At 29.7% G+C, this 12580-nt stretch overlaps 1 protein-coding gene across 1 annotated transcript; it reads left to right on the top strand.

The window, feature by feature from the left end:
• Positions 1-3858: 3858 nt before the first annotated feature.
• On the top strand, positions 3859-7587 carry LOC130797842 (magnesium protoporphyrin IX methyltransferase, chloroplastic). Its single transcript, XM_057660615.1, has 2 exons — positions 3859-4666; positions 6932-7587. The coding sequence occupies exons 1-2, from the start codon at positions 4085-4087 to the stop codon at positions 7325-7327; spliced, it is 978 nt and encodes a 325-aa protein (XP_057516598.1). The 5' UTR covers positions 3859-4084; the 3' UTR covers positions 7328-7587.
• The last annotated feature ends 4993 nt before the right edge of the window (positions 7588-12580 follow it).

The raw sequence follows: 12580 nt of genomic DNA, 5'->3' as shown, positions 1-12580 counted from the left end.
TCCTTAATATTACATAACTAGAATGATATATTTTAGGTGAGTTTTGTTTTAAGTTTGCAAGGTTAAATGTTAGGAAAATAGCTAGTATATAAAGGACAAGATCTTATAATATTTGGATAAAAAAAAAATTATGGCTCTATATCTTACCCATAACCATCTAACATGATGGTAAGGATGAAGTTTGATTTCTTTTCAAACTTAATTTACTTATGTAAGTAAATAAGTAATAAAAAAAATATAGGTAGGTTTTCGCTAATTAGTTTTAGGTAATTAGGACTAGTTTAGGTGTAAAAATAAGATTAAAAGTGTAATTAAACTTAGTATTATAATTATACTAGTTTTAAAATAGTTTAAGTGAAAATGTTTAGGTCGTTAAAATAATTGTTAGCAAAATTAATTAGGAATTAAGCATCTAAAACGTAAAACTTTAGTAAACCGTAAGTTAATTAAATAATTTTGAAAATTTCGAAGTATATAAATTAGTAATTAAAACTTTTGGGCTCAAAAAAAATATTTTAGAAATAAAAAATTTCAAATTGGAAACTAATTTAAAGAACTCGAACACGTATTGAAATTTTAAGGGAATATAAAATTGGATATAAGAATTACATCTCGAGGAATAAAATTATATATGATGACTAAATTAAATTGGAGTTTAGGGATTATGAATTAAGAATTTATTGGAAAAAAAAATAATCGGATGATTAAAGGAAAATTTCGAGTCTGTTACAGAACATCACAGACCAATGATGAATCAGGAAGGGCAACAGCAACAACAACAACAGATGATGAGCCAGCACCAGGCCACCAGCAAATACATCACAAGAACAAGATCAAAGTACAACAACAAATGAGGAAGCAGAATCAACAGAAATCATGAGAACACCGAGAACAGAGATCAGCAACAACAAATGAACAAATAATAGATTTTTTGAGAAATTACAAGGGCATAGAAGCACATATGAAAATACATGAGTATACTTTTGGGTTTAATGTGAATACTCACTTTTAGGAAACACTAGGTCAAAAAAATATTTAGAATGTAAACATCATGTATGACATGTCATGAATTTGTTTAAGACTAAACATTTTAATGAAATCAAAAGAAGAACAGATTTTGTATGGCCTCAAACTTTATCAACTTGTTGTCTCTCTCAGAGAGCAAATGTTCGCATCACAGAGAACCCTAACCCTAAATGTTGTCTCCTGAATCTAGTTAGAGAATAGCCTCCTAAACATCATGTTTAGTGGCCTATTCCCTCAAAATCCATGTTGGTGGCAAATCACGTTTTTAGGGATTCTTGCAGCTACAAATCAAACGTATACCCTTAAAAAAATCATAAGGCAAATACAAAAACACAGGGTCTCAAATTCATCACATACCACAAAAAATGCATATCAAACAAAGAACAAACAAAACAATACCAAAATCATCATAAGTCAGAAAGGTTGTGTATATCCACATACGAGAAAAGGGGCCATAAACATCATCAAAATTAGGCTTTAGATGAGCATCAACAAGTGACTCTTCGTCTGAAGAGGGGAAAAGATTCTCAATATAAAGATCTTGTAGATCTAGTTGCAAGTCAAAAAAAACCTCTATTTCTTCATCCTCTGAATTCAACTCCCTTCCCCAATTAGAATTCGTTTCACAGAAATGGTAGGAGATGGAGGGACGTATTGGTAGTAGTCGAACTAAGGATTAGAAGGACCCACTAAATCATTTTCCTCAGAGGATATGAAAGACACGAATTTGGTGAATCTATACTCTTAAAAAAGTATATCTACGAAGAAAGAACACAGAGGAAAGAGAGAATCAAACTCAGATCTAGTTTTAGGGTTTATTAGGATTAGGTCAAAGCAGTGAGGAGAGAGATGACGAAGAGAGAGAGGAAAACTAAGGTTGAAGTCAAAGAGGCGAGAGAGGGAAACTAAGGATGAAGATGAAGATGAAGATGATGATGTTCATGTTCAAACATAAACAATTAACACAGGAAGATGAAGATAAGGATGAAGGTACGATTTTAGGGTTAGGGTTAATTAGAGAATGAAGGAGGGGTGGGTTTTATGGAAAAAGGGAGGGAAATTTAGCTCTTAATTATGTTGGGGAGGGTTAATTGGTATAGATAAGTAAGTTAAGTAGAGGTATTTTAGTAATATCACATAGGGAATGAGGGTAGTTTGGTAAAAAAATCCATGCCAAAAAAGGAAATAGGACAACTAAGGTGACTTTACCCAATAAGAAAATGGAACAAGTAATTTAAATTGGAGGAAATAAATATTACCTATAATAGTGTTAGTTGTCAAATCTCTCCCAATGTAAAAAGAATTAGATGAGATATATATTTCTCTTTTCTTCTTTAATTTTCCTCATAAGCAAATAAAGGAGATCAAAGTAGGCATATTATTCACTCTCCTTTCTTTCTTCCTCTTCCACCTTTTCTTTCAAAATTATTTTCCAAGCAAAGTGTGTAATGACATACAATAGCAAATTAAAAGAGATTAAAAAGCTATTTACTTTGTGAATCAGATCTTGCATTAGTTGAAGTCGTACCAATTTTTCCAACAAAAACCTAAATTTAATTATCGCTACTCTTTTCCCACCCAACATACCCCGAATATTATAACCACAAAAAAAGTACTTACTTTGTCCGAATTAATTGATACGCTTTCCTTTAATGATAATGTCTTTTTAGTTGCGATTGCTACTCTTTCTATCTTTAGTAAAAAAAAATAAAAAGAAGTACTAGGATTCTACCCTTATTATCACAATCATAATCATAATTATAATTATAATTATAATTATAATCATAATCATAATCATCATAATCATAAATACTAATAAAAGAATTGAAAAGTAACACATGGTGATTTCTTATAGTTTTACCAAATATAAAAGTATATATTTAATAGGATTATAATTAATTGTGTACATGACAATAATTTATTTTTTTAAATGAATTTAAAGTTAAATTAAGGAAGTATTTAAAATATATTTTACATGAATTCTTTATATCTAAATAAGAATCTTAAAGAGATTAATTATTTTTTAAAAAACTAATTTATACGAAGTAAGAAACTCTTTTTGAAAAATATATTGATTTAAATTATCATCATACTCAATACTCATGAATCATACATATTAATAAAATATTAAAAAATAACAAATGTCATCTTTAGAGAGCCCTGACAAATGAAATTATGTTAGTGGATGATAATTGATTATGTGACATATTTACCTCATTTAGAATTTGATTTTTTTTTAAATTGGAGCTAAATTAAGTTAAGTATTTATATTCTTTATTATAGCAATTCTATATACCTAGCCTAGAATTTAATATATTTAATTGCATGAAAAGTGATATGTTCGATAAATATTTTTAAAATTAGTATTTAATTTTTGCTTTAAAAAAGTAATTTATTCGATAAATTTGATAACAATAATATATACTTGCATTATTCGTTAAAATTATATTTTCATATATTTCATACAAATAAATTTGTGCATTACACGAGTTTTTATACTGATTTATTTTAATTATACAAAATAAACTTTCAAAATATGTTGTACCTCTCATTGATTTGCCCTATTTATAGAATTTTTTATTATACATAATTAGAGACATTAAAGACTACATTAGTATATTTGGCTGCATGAAAAGTTTAATGTTACATGTATTTGAAATTGAGAAAATATAAAATAATCCACCTTTTATCATTTTACTCATTAATGTAGATTTTCACCTTATTTCGTATTAACACTATATTTAAATAGTAAATTAGTATTAAAAATAAAAGAAAGAAAGGAGAGAGGAAGGAAAAAATTAGGAGAGAACAATAAAAAATTTCATTTTATTTCAAATCTTTCCTTTCATAAAAAATTTGTATTTCCTTCCATCATCTTCATCCACAAATTTGCAAAGTGGAGCCCACAAAAATCAAGAAACCAAACTAATTCTATCCACTCAAGGATTACATTCAATCTCCTCTTCCCTCCCACTCATTCTATCCTCCCAATGCTTACTTTCCACTTCCCCCAAATGTAGCTTCATTTCTTTTCAAACACTCCCCTTAGCTTCCAACAATGGCTACCTTAACAACCTCCACAACTCTCTCTATCCCCTCCATTAAAATACCCTCAAACTCATCCCCAATTTCAATCCCTTCCACATTCCCACTTTCGAAACGCAAATTCTCTCCTCCGCCACTCTCCGCTCTCCCACCACTTCTCACAACAGCCGCCGACATAGACACTAGCAGCGCCGCCACACTTGCCGTCATAGGAGGCGGATCAGTCGCGGCATTAGCAGCGGTTCTGACAATTGCCGACCCAGAAAAGCGACGGCAGCAACAGGCGGAGGAAGTTGGGGGTGGGGATAAGGAGGTGGTAAGAGAGTATTTTAATGGAACTGGGTTTCAAAGATGGAAGAAGATTTATGGCGAAACTGATGAAGTGAATAAAGTTCAATTGGATATTCGGATTGGACATGCTAAAACTGTGGAAAATGTAATGAAGATGTTAAAAGATGAAGGTTCACTAAATGGGGTAACTGTTTGTGATGCTGGGTGTGGTACTGGTTCTTTGTCTGTTCCTTTAGCTAAGGAAGGTGCCCTTGTTTCTGCTAGTGATATATCTGCTGCTATGGTGGCTGAAGCTGAATCTAAGGTACTCTCTTCTTGAATTTTGCTAAATTGGCCTTAATTTAGAAGTATTAGAGTAGTCCCAAAGGAAACTAAACTTGCATTTTCTGTCCCTATAGGCTATAAGTATGCTACACTATATTTTGACAATAAGAATTAAAAAAAGTGTTAAATTATGCTGAATTTATTGTGAATGCAGTATATTATCGGAGAAATACGAGATTTACACACTTTATAGGCATGTATCCCAAAACCATAATACCATTTTTAAATTGTCAATGTGTGATAAACCATCCTAACACCCTGGGTAGGAATGTCATTCTTTTCAGACCTACCATTTTAAATTTTTATCAAATTATCGGCTTTGATACCGTGTTAAATTAGGTAGGTGCACACACTTTATAAGCATATCATCCCAAAACCATATAGCAATGGAAATAAGGTTCCAATAATTTATAAAGTGTGCACAATTATTATTAGAAAGGCTAATCAGAAAAATCTAGAAGATGATTATGTAGAACTATCTAGTGTTAAGTTAGAATAGTTAGAGTATAGTAGAATATAGTGGAAGGAAGGTTTGAAGTATGAAAAGAAAAATCTAGATAAAATCTAACTTAATTACTAGAATGTTTCATAGAAAGTATAAATAGAGCATTATGACACTTGCATCATATAGAGCAAAAAGCTCTCATAAAAACAAAGGATTGAGCCATGAGCTCAAATCACTAAATATATATATATATATATATATATATATATATAAAGAGATTGATAAATAAGACATGAGCTCACGTAAAAATAGTTGTGAAGAGAGTATAGTTGCGGAATAAGTGTCCCCCCAAAATATTATTGTACAAATTATGATATAATCAAATATTTGCATTCAGTTAATTTAATACAATATTTATTTGGGTCCAACTATAAATTTTGCGTGCGATTGTCAACGTGGGATAAATCATTCAAAGAGGAAGCGGCGATGATATTAATTCAGTTATCCTAATGCGGCAGAGTACCTGAGTTTGCAACTTAAAAGTTAAAAAAATTGGTAGTATTTTTCTAGCATATTAAGTGGATGGACAACTAGAAATTGTTGCAAATTTAGGGTATGGAAAAGTTAGTAACAAAAGAATACTGAAATGTATTGTACTGAATTGGATTGAGAGGAGACTTATAGTTCTTTATTGATTTTTTTATGTAGAAAGCCAAAAGGGCAATTGTAGAGACAAGAATTACTAAACTCGAGTGGTTAAACCATAATATTCTTTAAGATACAGGGGTTGATTGGTAAAAGAGCCTACCGGACAATTTTGGTTTATTTAAGACAATTGAGCGGTTAAACTGTTTAATTTCTGTTTATTGCTACAAATGAGCTAATTTTGAACAAAAATAGCTCTTAGCAACGTGTTCGAAATCAGCAGGTTAAATCAGATCAAATCAATTATTTCAACCAGCTATTAACTATCAGTCATTTGACAAACACTTTTTTTTTTTTTTTTAAAAAAATCTTAGTTACTTCTCGTTAGCAACTATACTATAGTAGAGTAGTATAGTTTGGATCAAAATTACTATTTAGCTATCTCAATTAGGCTCGGAAATATAAGTGTGCTATCAACTGCATTTGCTTCAAGCTGCAACAACAATATTTTATCATACCAAACACTATTAACTGGCTCTTATCTAGGGTGAGTTTAGAGTCGAATGTAGTCACTGATAATACTAACTACTAACAAAGAGGTTAGTTTCAATTGACCCTTAATAGCAAAAATCACAGACAACTTACATAAATAAGAAGTGCTTGCACATAATTTAATGAACCATTTTATATGAAATCCTTTAGTGTGTCGTGGGAAAATTTTGTATGAAATGTACCGACAGGTCCAGACAAACGGGTACAAACGCAAGATAAATAAAAACATAGAGATTTGACGTAGTTCATTAACAATTTGTTAGCTACGTCCACAAGCAGATAGATCATAATCTATTTATATGTGGAGAGAGAAGAATACATAATACATAATACAAATCAGTATTAAGAGGGGTTTATAAAGGAGTTAGGACCTCTACAAATCTCAATCAGAATATAGGTCTCTAGAAAATCTAAACTCAATTAAATTAGGACTGATTCTAGGCTCAATAACAGAAACAATCAAACATATATGTATGTATCAAAGTTAAGTAACTAACCAGCAGTATATAGTTACTACAACTTCCATTGTCTAACTCTCAAATGCTGTTTTACATACTAATCTGTTGTCTGCACGAACCCACCAAATCGATTGTTCATACACAGGCAAGAACGGAGCTTCAAAATGGTTCATCAGATCTTGTGATGCCTAAATTCGAGGTGAAGGATTTGGAGAGCTTGAGCGGGAAGTATGATACAGTTGTCTGTCTTGACGTTCTCATACATTACCCACAAAATAATGCGGATGCAATGATTGGCCACCTTGCGTCGTTAGCTGAGAACAGACTGATACTGAGTTTTGCTCCAAAGACATTCTATTATTCCCTTCTGAAGAGAATAGGGGAGCTTTTTCCAGGACCTTCGAAGGCCACAAGGGCGTATCTTCATGCAGAGGCCGATGTAGAAAATGCGTTGAAGAAAGTTGGATGGAAAATACGTAAGCGAGGATTAATCACTACACAATTCTATTTTGCACAAATTGTCGAGGCTGTACCTGCATAGAACGCGTTAAAAGGTTTGATCCTTCTCGATTTGTAGAGCTTGTTTGGTTTACAGTTTTGTTCTGATGTAAAGTCCTGTGATTTCAAATGTAAGATAAGATTGTGTATCCTTTATAAGTAGGCTACTCTTAACTGATCTATTTAGGCAATGACAAAAGTTCATGTTTTATGAGAGGCTTTTGTTGCTCATGATACTGAAATCATCTCATTTTTCTTATGACAGCAGTGTTTTGGACATGCTGCCCTACATTGTGTTCTTCATACATTGTGTGATTATTTGATTTTCTGTTTTGTGTTGCGTACTGTGAATTATATATATTGAGATGATCAAGTAAAAACGTGCTAAGTTGGACCAAACGTAAAAATAACAACTTGGAGAGTTTTGCAGGTGACATATCTTGTTAAAGGTATGACACATGTTTTACCCAAAACTGCACTTGAAAATTTCAGCGGTGTCATATTTTTGCTTTAGGTGTGATTTTTTTGAGTGGCATTTTTGATTTAAAATGCGCGCCACCCCCTAAGTAACATTTGTAGCAAGTTAGTCATTTTCAATGCCATTCCTGGCAATTTTTGGGTGCTAAATAAAACACAAAAAAAGGTCCTTGTATTAAGTAAAGTTTCGGGTTTTTCCTCCAACTACGTATCAGATAATTTCTCTTTTTTTTTCATCACATTAATGTTAAATAAATGTACAAATTAATTTTTAATAATATAAATTAATTTAATTTGAGCCCCTTTATAAATTAGGTCCTAGGTGATTGCACTTCGATATTATTCTCAGGAACGGCTTTTGTCATTTCTACTTGATCCTGCCACTACACTCAGTAACTAAAATGTAAACATTCTCATATCCCCCGCCATCCATGATGTACAGACTAGATTGATACTTGTAAAGTGGTATTCTATTATTGTACGTTTGTCTTTAGAGCCCATAAAGATACTGTGGTAGGGTACCTTGAATTCAAACTTCAAACTAGCTAGAAGACATTATAGGCTGTAAATAATAGGGAGGTATTATTTGTGCCCTTATTTTGTAGGGTATTGAAGGGAAGCACATGCTTTCTACGAGAACGTTACAAGTTCCAAGTCCATAGTCCCGCTTTGTCCCGAATAATTTACATCAAAGAGAAAATAGTTATTTTTTAAGAAAAATATGAATAATAGTAATAAATAAAGAGAAAATGAATTGTATGGATGAAATTAAAAGAAAATTAAAATATATGATGAGATTAAAAGGGAGTGGTGGACCATAATTCAAAAATAGAATTGATGCAAATTAAACGGAATGGACCAAAATGGAAAATGCTGCAAATTAAATGGAACGAAGGGAATTAACAATTATGGCGTATAACTCTCTGTGTCTCGAGTCCTCGTAAATTTAATGCATATTTCCCTGATAGAGGAGACAATTTTTTTCATATCTTGTTACTACATGCCCTTGTAGATGGTACTTAATATACGGTATTCTCTTTGTTTTTTTTAAATGTCTCATTTTCTTTTGGATTCCTATGTATTAATCAATTTTAATATGTATTTTATTCTTAATCCGTGCATTAAAACATATTTAAATGAAATATTGTTTGATTCGTCTCAACATAAAGTTTATTAATATTTAGTTTTTATAATTTTTAATCATATACAATTATCGTCATTAAATACTGAATTAGTACATTAACAAACGTACAAAAAGCAAATGAGACATTTAAAATGAAAAAGAGGAAATATGAGTTTTATGTTAAATCCATTGTCCATTGATATCTCGTCCTTGTCTTGACTCTCGAGTATGTTAGTTCTTGTAAATATGAGTATGAAAAAGAGGAAATATGAGTATGTGTACACGCTCCTTATTCGCCCATTCTATATATATTTCAATAGACTTTGTGCGCTTACGGTAATTAATAGAGTTATTGTTGTGAGATCATCTTTCGATGAAATGATTTTAGTAGAGTTTATATTCTCATTATATGTATTAAATGAGTTATTTAACACGTGTAAAAGGCGCGTCTCGATGGAATTGTACTCTCATATAATAATTTATGTAACTAATAACTCCAAATAATAATACTTACAATTTAAATTTGCTAAATAAATTTTCAAACATTATAAAATGGATATGAATGTATGAAGAGGAAAAGGATTCTGAGTTTCTAAACTGATGATATGAAAATTGAAAACATATTATAGTGAATATTAAAGATATACTCCTACAACAATAAAGCTTGGACCATTTTCATATTTAACCTAAAAACAAAGAAATAAAGCAAAAAAGACGGAAGATATAGTTTGGATTTATGAATGATGCCAAAAATTAAGTTGTCATAAGTGCTAACCAAGTTTAGTATTCAGCGTCAGGATCGGATGAATTAGAAGCGTATAATATATACACAAATTTTCAAGTGACAAGTTTGGTGGGCAAATTATTTTTATTGGTTTAATTTAATATATATTTATTGAACCGTTAAGTGAGTATTTATGCTTTTTAAGTGATCACTTATAACCTAAATTGGTCACCTACAATCTTAAGATGATCAATTAGAAAAATAAACTAATTATATGAGTTCGTCTAATACGTCTTATATGATATATATATATATATATATATATATATGTGTGTGTGTGTGTGTGTGTGAGGGATGCATTGAGAAAGGTGTTCAAAATGAGAAGGATAAGAAACATTCCACGCCCTTGATTTCAATAAGATAAAAAAATCTCAAGTCACGATCGAGCCAAAAACATTTAATTTTAAAAGTCACTATCTTAAGTATGAACCACGCGAACCTTGTTTATTATTTATGTATATATATTTTGTGTTGTCTTTTTATTTGAAATTGCCTTTTGGCTTATTAATTGGTTAAAAGGTCAAAAAGAATATTGATAGATGGCTAATATAATTTTTAAGTTAAAATGAAAAAAATTGCTTTAGTTGGCTTTTTTATTGACTGGTAGCTTGTTGATTTACTTTTCTTTAATTAACAATTAATAGTCAAAATTTAAATTTTCAAATATCTCTCTAAATAGTAGATTTTTAAGCTATTTTAAAAGCCAAAAAAAATAACATTTTTTACCGACTACAAATACTAATAATAAACAAATAACAACCAACAACTGATAACCATTTGCGATTTCCACCCGGGATGTAGAAGTATAACTAACTTACAACACATTGATTTTTTTTTTATTTTTGTTTGTTTTTGGTTGTAGAATGCTCTCAAGTTTGAGTGGTCCAATTTCTGAGTGGCCTGTGAATTTCCGAAGGAAAATGACTATGAAAGCCCATTTCATGATGTTCCCAAAGGATAAAGCTTATTTGGCTGACACATGTTCCATTCTTCTTCTAATAGAATATTGATTTTATTTCATTACTATTTCTACGTCTCTTAAAATATTATATTCTCTTTTAAATGTACCTTGTTAAATTCTACCAGATCATAATTATTCTTACCACTTAATATCAACAACTAAGTATACTGTTGATACTATATTATACTCCATTTAATATGTAAACTTTTAAATAAGTTACCTAAAAAGGCAGACATTTTAGGTTCTCTTTTGAATTTAAACCCAACCCTTAATACACATGCCCTAATGTTAGGATTGAGTCTAGATATGCACTATAATCATAAGGGTCTAAAATAATATTTTTATAAGTGAATTTTAAGAATCTAACATTATTTTTGAAATAACACCACTTGATTCAAAAATGTTTACTAATTTTTGTGTAATTTCTTATTATATTAAATGTGATGGGTACATAGAATTAAAAGTTTAAAGTAGTTGGTATTGTTAGTATGATTAATCCATGAATAATGGCTAATACTGATTTGTCAGTATGTTTGTTGGCTTGGCACAAATCTAATGGTGCATTTTTAATTAATTAAACGGCGCAAATAACATGTGAACCAGCCAATTTTTTAAAGTATAATCTCCACATCTTTTTTTTTATTGCTTCCTAACATGATTTTACTCCTCTCATTTTCTTTTAATAAAAGCTACTACCCATTTCCTCTTACAAAAGTTGATATGCTATAAGCTAAAGATTATTAGGGTGTTCGTTTGGATTTAAATTTTTTTTATTTGAAACGATATACAGATAAGACTTATTATTACATGAAAATCTTGAATCTTATTTCTCTAAATAAATATCTTTTTAGAGCATTTACAATACTTTTTTGTCCGTATTAATGACATTTATTATAACTTAAACTCGTAATATACAATAGAAATTAAATAAATAATAATAGGAATTAGCATACTATAATATTTTTCTTTTAAATTTCTTATTATTTGAGATTATCATGTAAGAAGGAAGTGATTAGATTTATATGAAAGATATATATATATATATATATATATATATATATATATATATATATATATATATATATATATATATATATATATATATATATATATATATATATATATATTATACCCACTATATTATACAAGTATTTTAAGATGAAGGAAAATCTAAATAAAAAAATATGAACAGATTAGAAAGGAAAGAGTTGAGCTAAGCAACCAATAATTCCCTAAACTTTAATTTGAAAGCATGATAGCAATGTCATTTACAACACACCAGAGCCGTTTGTGTGTTGAAGTCATATTAAAACAGAAAAATAAAAAAAAAACAAAAAAAGGAGCCAAAAATGAGGGAAGGAAAGGGTGGTGGTGAATATATGATTAGTTCATGCAAATATTGTTTTATTCAACAAGAGGAAGCGTTATTAGTTATACTTCTTTTTATCTTGTTGAGCTTGGAATTGATAGTAACTTGTTATTAATATATTTTATTAATAGATTTGTATATAATAATGAACCTCGTTCTATGATTTTTTTTCATTTGGAATATTCTATTTTAAAGAGAGAAAAATTTAATTAATGTTTTTGTGAGATATATTCAAGATAAAATATATTAATGTGAGATTTTGTTATATTCGTTATAATGTATACTTTCTTATCATATATTTTTTATAATTTTTTATAATACGTATTTAGAAATTTTGAGTCTTGAAAATTACTTTGAAAACTGTGCAAACAGTAAATGGAAATAACAAAAAACAACAAAGAGAGTATATAAGAGGAAAGTTAATAATACACAAATCTGATAAGGATCAATTAAAATTAAATGGTAATAGAAGGATTAGTTTATCAAGCTTATATATTAATCAACTTTTCTTTCATTTTTGGATGTAAATTCACATGTGGGCTATGTAATTATTTTCCAATACTTGTGAGAGAAAATATCATT

This window comes from Amaranthus tricolor, chromosome 13 (genome assembly GCF_026212465.1).
Source record: "Amaranthus tricolor cultivar Red isolate AtriRed21 chromosome 13, ASM2621246v1, whole genome shotgun sequence".
Taxonomy (NCBI): Eukaryota; Viridiplantae; Streptophyta; class Magnoliopsida; order Caryophyllales; family Amaranthaceae; genus Amaranthus; species Amaranthus tricolor.
Note: the sequence above shows the minus strand (reverse complement) of the source record. Positions and strands in the feature narration are given on the sequence as shown.

Bases quoted from the DNA above. Each gene is read 5' to 3' on its own strand.
- LOC130797842 (XM_057660615.1), top strand. From the start codon at position 4,085: ATGGCTACCTTAACAACCTCCACAACTCTCTCTATCCCCTCCATTAAA. The intron at 4,667-6,931 runs GTACTCTCTTCT...GTTCATACACAG, and splicing joins TGGCTGAAGCTGAATCTAAG to GCAAGAACGGAGCTTCAAAA.